The sequence below is a fragment of the Chelon labrosus genome (genome assembly GCF_963514085.1).
Source record: "Chelon labrosus genome assembly, chromosome: 10".
NCBI classification, from domain to species: Eukaryota; Metazoa; Chordata; class Actinopteri; order Mugiliformes; family Mugilidae; genus Chelon; species Chelon labrosus.
In genome coordinates, this window is record NC_140360.1 from 14,347,511 (window position 1) to 14,364,417 (window position 16,907).

At 44.6% G+C, this 16,907-nt stretch overlaps 1 protein-coding gene across 1 annotated transcript in view; it reads right to left on the bottom strand.

Moving 5' to 3' along the window:
• The window catches only part of LOC311494077 (ERC protein 2-like), a gene marked incomplete at both ends in the record, with an annotated part of 113,134 nt that overhangs the window by 79,912 nt on the left and 16,315 nt on the right, over positions 1-16,907 (bottom strand). The window contains 2 exons of the mRNA XM_084552933.1: positions 4,836-5,003; positions 16,396-16,563. Coding sequence (XP_084409059.1) covers positions 4,836-5,003; positions 16,396-16,563 — 336 coding nt within the window. The remainder of the gene's footprint in view (positions 1-4,835; positions 5,004-16,395; positions 16,564-16,907) is intronic.

Genomic DNA, 16,907 nt, shown 5'->3' on the forward strand with positions numbered 1-16,907 from the left:
TTTATTCAACTGGGACAAAAAAATAAAATAAAATAAAAATGACGTATAAAAATAAACCTAAATGATAGAATGCTAACGCAGCGTGTGCTTTTGTGCCGTTGGTGTGTGTGGACCACATTAACAAAGAGGACCTAAGTCCTGTTTATTCCTCAATCTGACTGATAGCTTTTCCACTTGCTTAAATAAATCAAACCTACAACACTGCTTGTTTGAACTGAACCGGTCAAGTTAAGATAACCATGTGTTTGGCAAAAGTCATCAAAGAAAGGCTGTGTTTTGAACCCTCTGCGATTAAGAAACAGCAAGCACTGAGCAGAGACTTGAACTCGCTGGTAAAAAAATATGAGAGACATGAGATGCCACTTGAAATGGAGGCAAATTGTCCCCTCGCCCAGGAAAGGAAATCATGGAAGATGCAAAGATAAAGAAGAGGAAGTGCATATGGAAAGCCAAAGAGTGACTATAGAGAGAGGGGCCTTTCAAAGAGAACCTGCTCAAATGATTGAGATGGGGAATACCTTCCAGGTGGAGAAAGGGAACATCAAAAAGGAAAGAAAAGTCTTTAAGAAAGAACTCAAGGCAAAAACAGAGGAGAAGTTTTTAACAGTCAGAAAGAAGCAATGTGAAGAAAGGAAAGTCTCGAAAGGACAGCGATGACCATAACAAGATGGGCCTACAGTCAAGAGAAGACAGCGATCCAGTGCATGTGGGAGGCTGAAAAAGAGGAAGACAAACTTTCAACAAAGAAGTCAACCCACACCGGATGAGAAGGAAGGCCTTTGATGCTGAAAATGCTGCCATGATCTATAACACAGAGTCCTGCAAGATCGGAAAGGAAGAGCTGGCAATGATGAGGAAGACCTACATCCGAGAAAAGACGGGCATCCACAAAACGTAAAGATAGAAAAGCCTTTTAATAAAGAACTTTGGGCTGAATGCTTTCAATGCAGAGGAAACAGACTTAAGAAAAAATTGTAAAAGAGACACCTATTAAGATGACCATTAGCACCACATGCTGTCACCATGTCAGTCATCAGCCAGCTTCTTCTCCGTCTGGGTAAAGATCAGCACAGTGACTGCAGGTGCACTAAGAAACAGAGCCATAAAAGATGGACAATGAAGTGGAATGAGAAATCTGTCAACTGAGCCACCACAAGCCTCCAATTTCATTATAATCTCATTAGATTAAGTATAGTTTTAACTAAATCATTTTGAAAATATGCTACACGTATGTGGAAATCGGATCTGAAATCAAAACAAGCCCATTCAATGGTACGTCTACTTTGGCTGACCTGCGTATTTAGTCAGTGGTGCACATTCCATGTGCAGTAAACTGCAACTTTCACAGTTCTGTGAATTTCTGGCATTTGCATATTTCCTGTCTCCTTTTACATTTTAGACAAAAGATGGAAACACGGGATATTGCTAAAGGATGGACAATGTGAACTGATCTGTGCTGCGAAACCACTTAAGGCATCCTGGTCATTTTCCATCTAGAGAAAACCAGCAACCTTTGTTTGGATGTGATTCCATCCCAGATCAAGTTACTTAAACAGACAGATAAACCTAACTCCTATTTTCTTTCTTTTAGTAAAAAAAACCATCTTACTCAACACCAGACTTTCATTGCGATCTTAGTTGTAGTTTTACAAGCAAATTATCAAATTTCCAACTGTAATGACTTCATTATAACATTTGGGGAAGTGGGACGCTATTGAGCCTTTGCTTGTATAAAAAGCAAAGAAAGAAAAAAACACTAACACCTCAATCAGACAGACTTCTTGTCTAATTTAGGTTTCCTCAAGAAAGTTATGTGTATTTTAGTGGAGAAACAAATATGAAGAAGCAGCCATGGGTAGGGAAGAGTAAAATATCTATGATTATGTGCAGAGATACACGGAGTATTCCATAAAAATGAAAATAATTTCAGTTTAGTGTTTACTTTTTTTCTTTTTACATCTGGTCTGTTAAAAAGCACATCTTGCAAAAATCCGAGCAATGCAAAGTTAATTTTCGGGGATGAAGGATGAGTTTCACCGGTGAAGAGTTGCGCTGTAATAAGGAAAGACATTCTTTGCATTTAGATTTGCGTATGTGGAAGACTTCATACTGCCTTTTGTGTGTTTTACAAGGCGCCAGCGGTAACTTGTGGAGTATGAAGTCCAGAAAGGAAACTCGTATTGAATCCCAGCCTCACTCCTGCCTTTCCTCTGGGACCAAACATTGTAATTTATAGCCCCCACGGACTGTTGGGAAATAGGAAGTTTGGAAAACCAGTCAGATTGTGGTCAGTGTATACAGTGTGGCTAATGGAGTGAAACACCTGTTGATTCACAGTGTAAAATATTTGGCTTGCTGCTTTGCCCAAATACTTCATCTTCTCCAAGTTAGAGGGACGCAATATTAATGAGAAAAAATGAGAAGTGACGTTTTCTGCAGAGACAGATGACAAAAAAAAACAAAAAAAAAAACATCCAACAAGAACTAAAAACTTACTAGTGCCAAACCAGCCAACGATTCAATGACAGATGCCGGAAACAAAATATTGTAGCGATGAAAACTGTAAATGAAGCCGACAGTAAAATAGCACAAAGTGTAAAAAAAAATAAAAAAAATATCCCTTTTCCAAATATACAAACCTTTGACTGATTCAACTTTTTTATGTAAACATTAATCTTCCAACCTAATCCCTATAAACCTTAGTGGCAGCCCGTATAGTTAAATGTCAGTAAACAGCGGTCAGCTACAAACAAGCTTGTTACTGTGAGTGCCTCAAAAAAAAAAAAAAGCGATAGGTGGGACTCAAAGGAGTGCGGCACAGTATAGGTAGCGCATAAAGGTCATCTATAAACATCTCACATAGAAACATGTGGAGGTCATATGGACACAACAACGCTACTGCATACATTCATGCACGTACACACACACACATACAGATTGATGGCACTGTATGTGACCTTTGGAGCCCACTTTCATTAAACCCAGCAGGGGGGAGGGAGAGAGGAGAGAAGGAGGGCTCTAATTTGAGGACATGAGAGGAAACAAGGAAGTTGAGAGGAGACCTTTATGTGTGCGTAATTGGTCTATGGAGGAATTGCCAACATGAGCACGGCAGGCGGCCACAGGCCCCGTCTAAATAGCTACCCCTATAAAAGTCATTAAAGCCTCAGAGACATGCCGTGTAAGTGTGTGCTTGAGGTGAGCAGAGAGAGAGAGAGAGGGGGACATGTGTGACATCTGGTACCAGAATAAGATTTTCATTTTCTACATAGTTTGCGTTGCTACGTGTTGACTTGTGAAAGTAGACGATCTCAGGATAAACATTCAGTGATTCATACAGCAAGCCCGAGCATGTGGTGAGAACCAGAATGGAGCACCACTGATTTGCTGGAAATGTGACAGTCAATTTTCGGTTCTGTGTAGAATTGAAAAGAGAAAGACTGGACATAGAAAGGTTAAAACTTTTAGTCTCCGTTGAGTATAACTAACCTATTCCTATCTGCAGTAGGACCAGCAGTTGGTAATTTGTTAAATCAATATTAATTGATATCTATGGACACATTTGAAAACATTATACACACTGCCTGGCCAAAAAAAAAAAAATAGTCACCACTTGGATTTAACTAAGCATATAGGTACGAGCCTCCTATTGGATAATTACTGCATGGGTGATTATCTTTCAGCTGGCAACAAGTTATTTAACCCCAACTGATGCAATGAGTAGCTTCGCATTTCTTAAACAACCACGTCGAAAGACACGTCCTGTGGTTGTGGAAAAGATGTTAGTCTATTTGAGAAGGGTCAACTCATTGGCAAGCATCAAGCAGAGAAAACATCTAAGGAGATTGCAGAAACTACTAAAACTGGGTTAAGATCTGTCCAACGCATTATTAAAAACTGGAAGGATAGTGGGCAACCAGCGTCTTCCAGGAAGAAATGTGGGAAAAAATCCAGATTGATCGTGATCAGCGATCACCTAAACGTTTGGTGAAATCAAATCAAGGAAAGGCAACAGTACAACTCAGGGCTATGTTTAATAGTGAAAGTAAGAGCATTTCCACACGTACAATGTGAAGGGAACTCAAGGGATTGGGACTGAACAGCTGTGTAGCCTTAAGAAAACCACTAATCAGTGAGGCTAACTGGAAAAAAAGGCTTCAATTTGCTAGGAGCATAAAGATTGGACTCTGGAGCAATGGAAGAAGGTCATGTGGTCTGATGAGTCCAGATTTACCCTGTTCCAGAGTGATGGGGGCATCAGGGTTAGAAGAGAGGCAGATGAAGATTATAACACTTCCGGGGCGCTCCTCTGTGTGCGACCCACTACAGCCAGCATTGTTGAGTGAATGGTTGTATGTCTAGATGGTGGACTGTAGAAACTGAATTGCCCTTTGGGGATTAATAAAGCTTTCTGTATTCTGTATTCTGTATGAAGTGATGCACCCATCATGCCTAGTACCTACTGTACAAGCCTGTGGGGGCAGTGCTATGATCTGGGGTTGCTGCAGTTGGTCAGGTCTAGGTTCAGCAACATTATTGTATCTGTATATAATTTGGTGATTATTACTTTTTTGCTTAAAACAATTACTTGCTGTGCTGAACTGTTTTGGAAAAAAAAAAAAACAGTGTATCCTCTGTCACATATGTGTAATCATTTTATTCAATATTACTATAAAATATTGATCAAAGAAGCTTTAAAGAAGTGTGCTTTTATCAAAGGGATAGCCTCTCTAGTAGGTGGGATATTGCATTAATCTCTGAATAAAGTTTTACGGATATGTGGTCTAGGTTTGTACAGATATCTCACAGAGCTGCTATTGGCTGGATTCACATACCTTCTTCTGCAGGACATTGACCTTCCTCTCCTTGACGTCCAGCATGTCCTTCATGTCTCTGATCTCTCCCGTCAGCGTGCTCTTCTCGTCGCTCAAATCCTGCAGCTGCTTGGTCTTCTTGGTCAGGAACTGCTCCTTCTCCTCCAGGCGCACCCGCAGAGCATCAACCTACAGTCGACCACGGCAAGAAGGTGAGTGCATATACTCTAGAGTAGTCTACAGCAGAAACAGAGATCGGAAAACAGCTGCTGCACAACACAGAGACGTACAGTGACAGTGATATTGGCCAGTATTCATACAGCACAGATGGACAGAGCAGGATATAGGTTGAAAGTAATCTGTAATGGATTGTACAAGGCAGACCACTTGAGAATGAACCTGGGCTAAGTGACTGACAGACAGAGGTAAAGAAGAAGAGAAGCACTCGCAGAAACACTGAGAAATGCCCAAAAAGAAAAATAGTGGACCACATGTTATTATTCGGTACAGAATGTCTCAACACATTTACTTGTTGACATTTGGAAGTAGTAAAAGTTCGACTTTGACCTAATGTTCTTAATATGAACCACCGAGGACTGACGCAGTAAAAGAGTGTGTGAGAGAGAAGGAGCCTGGAGCTCGTCCCATCGTTTGTTATTGAGAGCGTTGTACGATCGGGCCACGGCAGCCATAGATCAGAGCCCTCTCACACACACACTTCACAGCCATCCGTTAAAATCCTCGGGATCTGGCTGTGTGCAGTGAGATGAGCGATGTCTGAGATGGCTCCAGAACTTCTTATAGGGCATACATCAGCGCTCTGCTGCATCACTTACGGCGACACATCCACATCCACAGCCGGCTGTCATGAAGTGAAGAGGCTACGAGCTCTTTTGTTGCTCTTCGACAACTGATTTGATTTCCAGCACATTTTGCTGCGGGCGCGAGACGTGAACCCGTTTGAACCTAATTTGAAAGTGTGTGTGTGTGTGGAATTCAAGGGACACACACACACACACGCACACACACAGATAAAGGGAGGCAGTATGGGGAGTGCTTGTTAACAGTCATTTTAACAAGTGTTACTTGGACACAAAGGGGATGGTGTGAAAACACTTAGAGCGCAGACTGTTTTGCTTTCGAGCTCATCTCTCAAGTATTTCACAAGACATTTAAGGAGATCCGCGTAGGGGAGGAAGGTTGTTGAAGCATCTGGAAGGATAATTTAGTCACTTGGTTAGCGTCACTTCAGCCAAGTACAACATCGAAAATAATAATTCTATAATATATAATAATACTATGACACGCTCTGTGACATATTATACATTAGAGTACATAAAACACTCAGAGTGACTTTTCTAAGTGATGAGAACTTAAGCACATTTTGCTGATGATAGTTTTTAGTACGTCTTTCTTTTACTCTTGTGCTTCCTCTCATGTTTCTTGTTGTGGGTACTCCTGCAGTTAATCAACGCTGGCTACTCACGCCATTATCCGCAAGATTGTTTTGACTCTCAGAATAAATCGTCGAAGCTCAGCTCATCTCTCGGCCCCTCGACTCCAGTCGCAGCTCCCTTACGAGCTACCTGGGCGCTATCAACACGCCAGCAATCACCACAGCAACCGCAGTACAGCCGGCCACTGCCTCAGTCCCGAGAAAAAAGCAAGGCCGGAGCTCACACAGTCCTTCAGACTCTCCGGGGTTCCATCATTTCCTCATTAAAAACCTGTCCCCACCCAACCCACCTCACCCAACACATCTTGAGTTACTAAATAATTAAAATAAGAACGGAAAAAAATCTATACCAACAATGAAAATGGCAAAAAAAAGACTGCAGCAAACACTCCCCACCTGCCTGCCTGCGCCTGCGTGTACCTGAATGCGTAAAATGAGCGTGAACCATGTTGTCCGGAGACGCACAGAGGGCGCCTCTCATGTAGTAGCATTAGAAGCAGGGCAGGACCCCCAGGTGTAAGATGGCGAAGTATTTATCTCATATTGCTCCTTTGGCAGACGACCAAAGTCTAATACTGAGAGCGGCTCTGTCCTCCGCGACATACTGTACACGGGCACGCACATACACACACTGCATTAGTGATATCACTAACCCTTTGTACGTCCAGTGTGTGCATGCATGCGTGTTTGCAGCTGTGTGTATGAGAGAAACAGAGACCCCCCCTTTCCCCTCCCCTCCAACTCCACCTTGCAAGGAGCAATTTAGCAAGAATGTAGCAGAGGGGCCTAACAGGAAATCCCTGCTGTCTCACCTGCACTGGCCCACTAAGCTGTGATAGTACCTCACAGGCGCCCTGCTAATTCCCTCTTAAAGCATTTAGCGCTGCCAGACGCAGCACATGAAGAACAAGGAGAGACAGTTGGATAGGTGAGGAGGGACAGATGAAAGGATGGATGATAATAAGAGAGAAAGCAAGGGGAGTGATAAAGGAAAGGCGGCGGATTGAGATGATGGAATTTCTTAACAGATAATTTGGCTCGAGGATATTAACCCCCATTGACACGCTGCTCCGCCGCTGGCTCCTTCGACAGGAAGCTGAGTTGAGGTATGACTTTATCATCTGGCCCACCTGCTGAGATGACGGACAGCTAACAAGATGGCGATTAACTTCTCTTCTCCTTCAATTTCCTCTCCGATTTTCCTTTCCCTCTAGCCCCGTTCTTCTCCAACATCCCCTCTCTCTCTCTCTCTCTCAAGCCACCACCAGGGCCTCTGTTTCAACCATCCCTCCAACCATGTTCCAAGCTCCCCGGGACTTTTTCCTACCACTGCTTAAATGTGTGGGTCCTGCGGCGAGACAAAGTGATGTGTCGGTGTGAGTCCTCGGGCCAGATTGTCTTTGGGGCAGGCCCACATTTCCTAACCGTGTTTTTGTTGTGCAAAGCAGGACTCGCGCAGTCTCGAGGACAACTTCAGTAGTCCCTGCTGACCATTCAGTCATCAAGGACTGTCTGTTTCGTAATTACAACATTTTTGTTCTCTCAAATGTTTGTTTGAGAGAAAGAAAAGAAATAGGAGAAGGGGGCGCGCTGCACTCCAGTACGTCCCAGTTCAAATCCAAATTTTGCACTGGAGACATTTCAAGCACCTCACTCAGCACTGTATCATTTTAAAAAAATTACTTTGATACGTTTTCAAGATGCTATCACTGTAGAACCTTCCTTTCTTGGCAATGCGCGGATTTGTTTCAAATGCATACAAAATAAATAGCACGCCGAGACGCGCCTGCACACACGTCTTCAGCTGCTTCGTGGATGCACACATGTGTGCAGCACCTGCAATTAAACGTGCCACAATGCACGGCAATGCGTAAACACAGGCCGATTCTCCTCGACTTCCTCTCTCACGCTTTCAACGACAGCCAAGATGTGGATTCTGGAAACGGGTTCGCAAAGTAAAACAGCAGCTTAAAGAAAACAGCTTCAGTGTTTGCCCTCACCTCCCTTTTCCCTGCCTCACATTTCACCATAAAAGTTTTTCTGGCAGGCGGACCTGAAAAGGTATTGAGCCCAGCGTTGGCTCTGGGCTGCGATCAACAACGCAGGGACTATGCGAGCGGGCCACAGTCAAAGCGGCAGAGAGACAGCGAGACCACAGCAAAGGCCTGGGGAGGCACCAACACTTGAACGGCACCAGTTGCACGCTCACTCACCCACTTGGCAGCCCGGTTTTGGAATCAGGCAAAAAACACTCCTTACGTGTTTCCAAATGTTACAATTTAAGTCCATCCATGACTTTCACACATGCACATCATGAGCTACACTCATTTATTTTGCACTGCTATTCAAAGAAGACATGTGAACGTCACTCGAGCTGAAAACACCACAGTAAAAGTTCTTAAATCCCAAGCGAGGGTCTGGTGAAATACATCTGAACGTCAGTGGTGCACTACACACATCTGTATGAGCTATTCACTCCTCTGGCTCCATGACATCCCCCCAGCCTGTGAAAATACAGCAAAAGGCACCCATTAGACTTAATTTATTTAAAGGTCTGCGCAGCGAAATTAATCATCCAAATTTATGACATAATATTCGCCTAATTCATGTTTGTCAAGCCATGAATGTGGCCAAGCCTGGACTGTATCACTAAAACACGGACCGCTGTTTCAGTTCAAGACAATGCTAGACCACCGGAGAGAGTCTCCCCACACCACCTACAATCGTTCAAACATCTCCGCGGAGAAATGTGCGCTTCAAAGGGAAACCAGCGGACTTGCAAATGATGAAGAAGCAAGAAAATGAATGTGGACTGTTCGGTTCAAACACCCAGTTGCTGTTTTCCCTCTTGCTAATTGTCTGTATTATTAAAGGTTGGTGAAAGGTGAATTACAAAACTGGCCAGTGTATCTTATAAGAGACATATGTACACATTATATATACACTGTTCTTCCTCACGCAGATGGCGTATACGCACCCGACAGTGGGTTCATACTTTTTTTTTTTGTCACACAGATGTAAGAAGGAGTGGTGTAAATTATCCATAGTTTCCTGATGAGGCAATAGAAACTTCCAATGGATGTCAGGAGGGCACTGCTGAAGGTTAGACAGTTTTTCATCTGCGTGAATCATGCGTGTACATACGGTATAGACACTGAGCTGATTCTGGGTTCTTACATTTCATACACACACGCGCACACGTACTGAATAAACTAGCACGTGCACGCAAAATGAAGTTTCCCCCTACACCTGAGCTGGCCGTCGCAGACATGACAACATCTGGGCTGATCTGTGCGGAAACGAGGGACATTCCCTGCCCCGGGGCTCGGGTTGTGTGTCATTCGAGGGGTGTCACGAAAAGCCAGGTTGAGGCAACAGCCGGAGCTCTGATCGGGAATCGCATAATGGACGGATCACCTCAAGGCCGGCTCGGGATAATAAGCGGATGTAAGCCGCCTCACAGCAGGAGCTGCAGGGTGGAGCGCTCTTATGTACACCACAACATCTGTTGATAAAACCATGGCAACGCAGCTGTCTGCCCACAGGCTACAAAGGGGAACATGGAAAAGAACAGATGTAAAACAAGACAAAAGAGGACAAAGACACACACCGGCACCGTGAAAAATCCTGATGTGTACTGACAAAAAGATCTCTCTCAAGAGAGTGAATGAATGAATGTGTGCAGCCGAAACACGAAAGTCGTCATTTTGGTGTCGGACCAGCGGATGGATATACGACACTGGAAATGTAAGAGGACTCAAGCCTGAGCAGCATCACACTAACCCTCACTGCACACAGCTGCTTCAGTCCCTCGTTCGCCCTCCATCCATCATCATTACATCCTCCAGCTGACACACACATACAAGATACACATTCGCAGCACGCGCGCGCGCATATAAAGGAAGAGAAGCTGCAGGCGTTCCCCCTCATTAACGCTCGCTCCTTCTTTGATTATTTTTCCTGATCATTTCCAGTGCTGCGCGCCAGTTGCTACATCCTGTTTCCAAGGAATCCATTTCCTGTCAAACCACACTGAACCGTCACTCTGGCAAACATGTGGAGAGTGAATGTGCAGCCGAGGTGCCTGAAATGAGCTTGATCAATAAGTAAAACATGTGTACAGTTCAGATAACATGTTGAACAACTGTCAGTTAGCATTTAATACATATAATTTTTATTCAAATTCAAACGCTGTAGTCTGCTCCTTAGTTTGGTAGGTCATGCGATAATTCAGAAGATTTCCGACAAATGGGACCCCATACCAAGATTTCTGTTGTGGACAGGATTACATAATTTCCGTCACTAGCAGCCAACAGCTTGCAAGGTACTCCATCAGTCCCATATTTGTGAGGTTACTGTTGTCTCTACACATGCACTGCAGGAAGGAAAGCGTGCAGGTCACACAGTTGCTCAAGTTTAACTTAAATTGTCCCACTCTGAACCTCTCTTCGTGTACCTGTTGAAGAATCAACCATTTACAACCCTGTGCATAATGCTTGGCTCATTAAAAGCCTCCTGCTGTGAGGGTAAACACATTTTTTGCAGTAGACTCTAAATAGCCATGTTCAGACTCGGCATTAACATCCAAACAGGGCAATCCGATCACAAGTGGCCAGCTTTTAGTGCTTGTGGTTACACCTGGTAATAAAATGTCTCCACGCATGCATCTCCAGCCAGCGCTGGAGATCTGCTCTCCATTCCGTGCTCTGTACGGAAATAAACACCGACATCATTTGGAGCGCAGCAGAATATTTTAATAGCTACTAATAGATGGCCAGCACAGTTTCAGAACCACAAACAGCACAAAGCTCACATAATAACGCGAACCCTGGACACTTCCATACACACATAAAAACGCACATAATAAAGACACTGACTGCTGCTTTAGGCCACTGCTGTTTGAGGAAGTACACTCATCTGCCACTTAAGATGGGGCAGCTGCGGACGCAAACCTGGGACGTCCCCCCATGTCCATGGCTGACGTGCCTTGAGCAAGCACCTAACCCCCAAATTGATCCCCTCTGCTCTGACTGGTCACACTACTGTGTGAACGTGTAGATGGGTCAAAAAGCTGGATTAAATTTCCCATATGGGATTGATACAGTATAAATTAAATAAAATTATTATTATTATTCATTATTATTATCTCCACCCGGCTCCTTATACTTTAGCATGATCACAACAGTAATTAATTCATTCATTCATTATTAAAAGTATTCAGTTATTTTAGTTAGTTACCAGCTCAAAGCTCAGAATATTAAATCTCATTAAAAGGGTCTCTTTACCAATGAACACACTGTTTTTTCCTTTCCAGCTGATCGTTTCTAAAAGCATCTTTGTGTTTTTCCCTCAGTAAATGGCGCAAAACTGACCCAAGAGCACCACTGCAGAGTAAGCGGCCCTTAACGTGACCCAGGATGCATTGTGTGTTCACACTACCAAAGGAATGTAGTCAAATGCATCCCAGACCACCTCCAAATGTGTCCTGAGACTGGATCTCTCGGATGCATCCCACTTTGAGCTGGACACATGCGGCCGGATTCTCCAGGACAGATGTTAATGCAAGGTATGAACTTGATGCATCTGCGTGCGTTCCCTTCCTCGCAGAAGGGTGGTGTCCAGACACGGTGGAGCATGAAGAAATTGTTATATATATATATATATACGCCAAAGGCACTGAAGCCGAAACATTACTATCCTTAAACCTGAGGAGAGGAGACTAAAGGAAAGGAAAGAGGAGAGGAGAGGAGAGGAGAGGAGAGAAGAGGAGAGGAGAGGAGAGGAGAGGAGAGGAGAGGAGAGGAGAGGAGAATCTTGTTATATTTCTGCTGCTTCTGGGTTAATGATTCTATTCAGAGACCTTCTGTTAACAGACACTGGACTTCCTGTAAGTGAGAGTGAAAACTATGTATATTTGTGGCGCTGCATGTTTGTCTTTGTAAGTCTATGCGCATATGTGGGCATATGCGTGTATAAAATTAGAGGTTAAGTGGTCTGACCCCGAGGAGTGAGGAGGTCAGAACAAAAAGAAAGGGGCATATTGTCTCTGGCCGTCTCTATCAGAACCTCACTGGCTTCTGGTTAACCAGCCGCTGACTGCCCGTACACCAAGCGAAGCCCTCTTTACACTCTGTGTGTTTATGTGCGTTTTAAAATAGAAAACAAAACAAAGCGACGTGCAACTAACTGCGCGTTATACGCATCTGCACGTCAACACTGATGTGCAACTTCCCATCCTCACATGCACAAACGGCTGAGTGCACGCGCGGTGTTTGCCGACTCCTCCGGTCACGCTCATATTTACCTCATTCCCTGCGTAAACCATTAAATATCTCATCCCCATTCTGACCCCCATAACTCCGCTTTATGGCTTTTCCACATGGCCTCTGCAGAACTCGCGGGGGCTTTATTTTGGACCGTGTCGTGTTTGTTCTGGGGGGCCCGATGCTGCTCTGCTCACTCTGAATCCCAAACCACACCAACCCAGGAACCCTGGAGCACGCTGTAGAGTCTGTGAATGGCGACCATGGTCAGTCAAGTTCAGATGAGGTCATATTGCAACGGCAGGAGTCGGGACCCGACGAAACATCTCCAGTAATTAATGAGAAATTGACAATTAGCAGTCATCCTGAAAGAGGAGCCGTACAAGCATCAGCCTCACTGTTTTCTCCAGCAAGCTCATCAAGTTCTCATCTACTGTATGTTTCATTTGGTGAACATACGTAGTTTCAGCAGATTAGGGATGAGACGGGGTACGAGAGAAATAGAAGCAGGCAAGAAGATAGATGGAGGCGGACATTATGAAGGAAGTGAAAGTAGCAGACAGAGAAAACGAATGAGGCAGAAAGGAAGACGGGGAGAGAGAGAACCCAACAGGGGGACAGACCTGGGTGGAGCGTAACCACGTTGAGACCACATCTTTTCTCTGCCTCACTACCTATGCGAGCCATCAATCAGCAAAGAGAACGAGGAAAGATCAACAAAAATAGTCCAGCAGGGACCGCAACACACCGCACCATCGCATCGCTCACTGACAAAAGCCCGCAGCCTTCAGCATCCATCAAGCAGCGCTATTCTCTCACTTTTCTCTCACTTCGTGTCGCTCCATCTATACTTGATACCCCCACACACACACACACACCCCCTTCATGCTCCAGACCTTTTTTTTTTTTTTTTAATTATTTTCCTTTTGTATTCCTTATTCATCACTGTCGCTCCGGTTGAAGCTCAAGTCCTCTTTGAGTCATTTATATTCTCTCCGAGTCATTACATTTCAACCTCAAAATCAAAACTCAGCAGAGGTCTCTCTGGACGACACCCGGCGAACGGCGGTGATGAAAGAGGACGCGAGATATTTGAGGTCACGTCTGAAGAAGTTAAAGTGAAATACCGCAGACTGTGTTCTCTGCAAACGGAGATTTGCTGCCACATTGCAAAATATGCATCAAGGCCAGGCTGCTTCTAACACCTCTCCTGGCATTCGGCGAGAAACAAAATCTCAAATGTTATAGTGCTGCGTTATTTATGTTCCAGATTGTTTGACTTAAGCACCTGTCCAGTTCACACAAAATGATTCGATGTGGAAAGTAACCTTCCCATAGCGACCACGAGCGTGAAGAAGGCCTAGCAGTAACTAAACTCTCAGGAATATGAACTAAAGCCGAGGCTCATGGTGTCCTTCTACGGCGCCACAATACAGAGGGTGCTCTTGTGCTGCATCTCTGAGTGGTACGACGAGAAGAAGCTGCAGAGGGTGACAAAAAGCCTTTATCTTCAGTTGCAGAGGCCTCTGCGGAGCCAAAAACATTAGAAAGGACTGCTTCCATCCAGGAGATAAACCGTTTTCTCTCCTGCCCTCTGGCAGAAGATACAGAAGCTGGAAAGCATGCACAAAAGATTTAAAAACTGTTTTCACACGGCCCATCAGGCTGGCAAAAGACCACAGAAGTGGAGAGCTACAACGTACAATGACAACAAAGGCTCATGTGAACTTGAGCATAAAATGTGGTTCTCCTTTGACACTGGAGACTCAACAGGCATGCTGCCACACAAAAGATAACAAGGAAGAGATTGCCCAACACGAGCAAAGTCCTAAAGCTCTGTCCAAAGAGACTTTTTCTTCATTGCTATATGGACAACAACCAACAACCATTGTGAATGTGTTACCTTCATGAGGGCTGCACTGCATTTCTGTTGAGTGTCATCGATTTATTATGGTTGTGTTTCTGGTTGTAATCCAAAGAACACAACCGAGGTTTTGAAAACCTTTTCTCTGAAGGAATGTTGCTTTGCCCTGAAAACTCAGGTCAGATCTGAGACTCCAAGCAAAAAGCGGTTTCATCCACGTCACTGTCAAATTACATCTACGACTAAGAACAGTTAAGTCGGACAAACAGCCCCGCGTGTCTTAACACAATTCAATTTGGCTTCGTTTACACAAGTCATACAGGATTCAAAACAATTTTGTCACAGAAAATGAAACACAGTCAGAGCAAACCTTCTTTGCCACTGGACTTTTGGCCTGCTCCTTTGTTGCTGGCTGGTTAAATATGCAGGAAGGTCTCTGATAGGTCACCTGATCCGCCAGAGTACCGTTACAGCCCTGCATTGTCCCAGTGAGGGCAGGGAAGACACACTCGTCTACTGTATTAAAGGGTTAAGTTTCCACAGACTTCTGCAGACTCGCGGAGCTCACGCACAAGTGCACACTCATTATTTTCCACATTTTCCAGTTATCTGGAGACCGATTCAATCACGTCCATTAAGAAGCTGTCCTTAACTTTGACTGACAAATAAATTCACTTCCATTTTCTCGTTCCCATGCTCACAGTGCTCGCTCTGTTCGGTGGCCAATCCAAGTCTGAGACACCAATCTGTCTCCGGGGGGAATGGACTACTGTACCAATCAATGCCACTCAAGATGAGACCCGTCAGGGAAACTCACATGCACACTCTTGTATATATCCAGTAGTCATGGTTGAGACAAAAGGAAGATGAAGTAAGATGAGGTGAGAAGGATGATTCTGTGAGAACGGTTGTCCTCTTCAACTGAATGATTGACAAGCAGCAGAGGAATGCAGGTCCATGGCTGGCTCACTAAGGCGCACTAAGTTTCTTTACTCATCCTCTGGTTTGCCCACTTAGTGCGGGAAACTCTAGCCATCCCGAAGCGGGGGGGGGGGGGGGGGGGGGGGATGCCACTTCAATAGCGGGAAAAATTGCTCGAGACCGGAGATGAGAGTCGAGCAATCAGGCCCGACAGTGTATGTTCCTTTTTGTGCGCGACTGTGTGTGTTTGCGGTGATCAAGATCTGATTACAGCCCAGCTGCAGTGGCCTACAAGAAGTGAGAAGAAAGACAGGCTTCAAAACGCGGTGATGGGCACAAAGTCAGAAGCGCCATAGTCGACTACACAACTCCTTCACCATGCGCCCACAAGAATGACACACATATGTTAACAGATACACACAGAGCGCCTGCGCACTCAGCGGCATCCTTTTTCAGTCCAGCACTGGAGATCTGTTTGCTAAGCTAACACTAAGCTAGCAGGTAAAACAGTCTTATGCCTTCATCTTGGTGTCAGCATTTTCTGCCGAGGTTTGAATGTTCCAGTTCTTTTAAGTATGATGCATTCAGCAAATGGCTAGGGCCAAGATTCCTTACACATGTATGGAAAATTAGGAGTAATTTCGGCCCAAATTGCTTCCTGTGATGATGAGTGGACACAGTTTGCAGGCCGCTCTCCACTGCAGAATGTAAAGAGATCTAAAGCATCACTCCCAATCCTAGAGAGGGATGGAGAAAAATGCAAGGCGCTCTCCAAACCTCGACCCCCCTTCCCCCACACACACACATCCATCTCTGGACTTGCAATGCACCTCCATCCCTAACAGCAGCGATAAAATCATTAGAGCTGTGGAATTTAGAAACTTCAAACATGATGAAGAAAAGGCTCCCAGCTTTCTTGAGCCCTCTCTGACCGACCCGCGCCCGCACGTATGAGTCCACTGGTGGCCTAAAGTAGCCACGCGCATAGGACATCGTTCCACCCACCTCGACAAGGTAGACCCAATTTTTTTTAAAGAATTCGCAAAACTTAACTTTGAAATAAGACAGGTTATTTACCTCCGTCTGCAGGGTATTGGCGCGTTGCTCCTTGGCACTGAGCGACTCTTTTAGCACCTCGATGTGTTGCTTGCAGTCTGAGTTCTGGTTGGTCAGTGTTTCCAGTTTGGTCTGCAGGGCCTGCATTTCTGACTCCTTCCTGTTCAGCTCCTGCTTCTGCTGCTCTATCTGACAATGACACACACAAACATATAAAGTTAAAACTTTTCAGTCATTGCTGAGTGAACTGACTCTTTGTCAGCCTTCTGAATGGTCTGGTGGACACCAACCCCTATTCCTTAAAGTCCTGACTTCCTATGTTACCCTTGCTAGGTCAGACAAACAATAGCAGGGCTCCATTCCGGTAAAAAAAATGTTGAAAACCTTGGTTTGGCATTAAATTTCGAATTTGTGATTCTTCAAAAACGTGAAAAACATGCATTTGACAAGTGTGGAGAAAATGAATAATTTTGACAATGTCTGCCAAAGTTAGCTTGGTTGCTAAAGTTAGCTTGGTTGCTAACAATCTACTA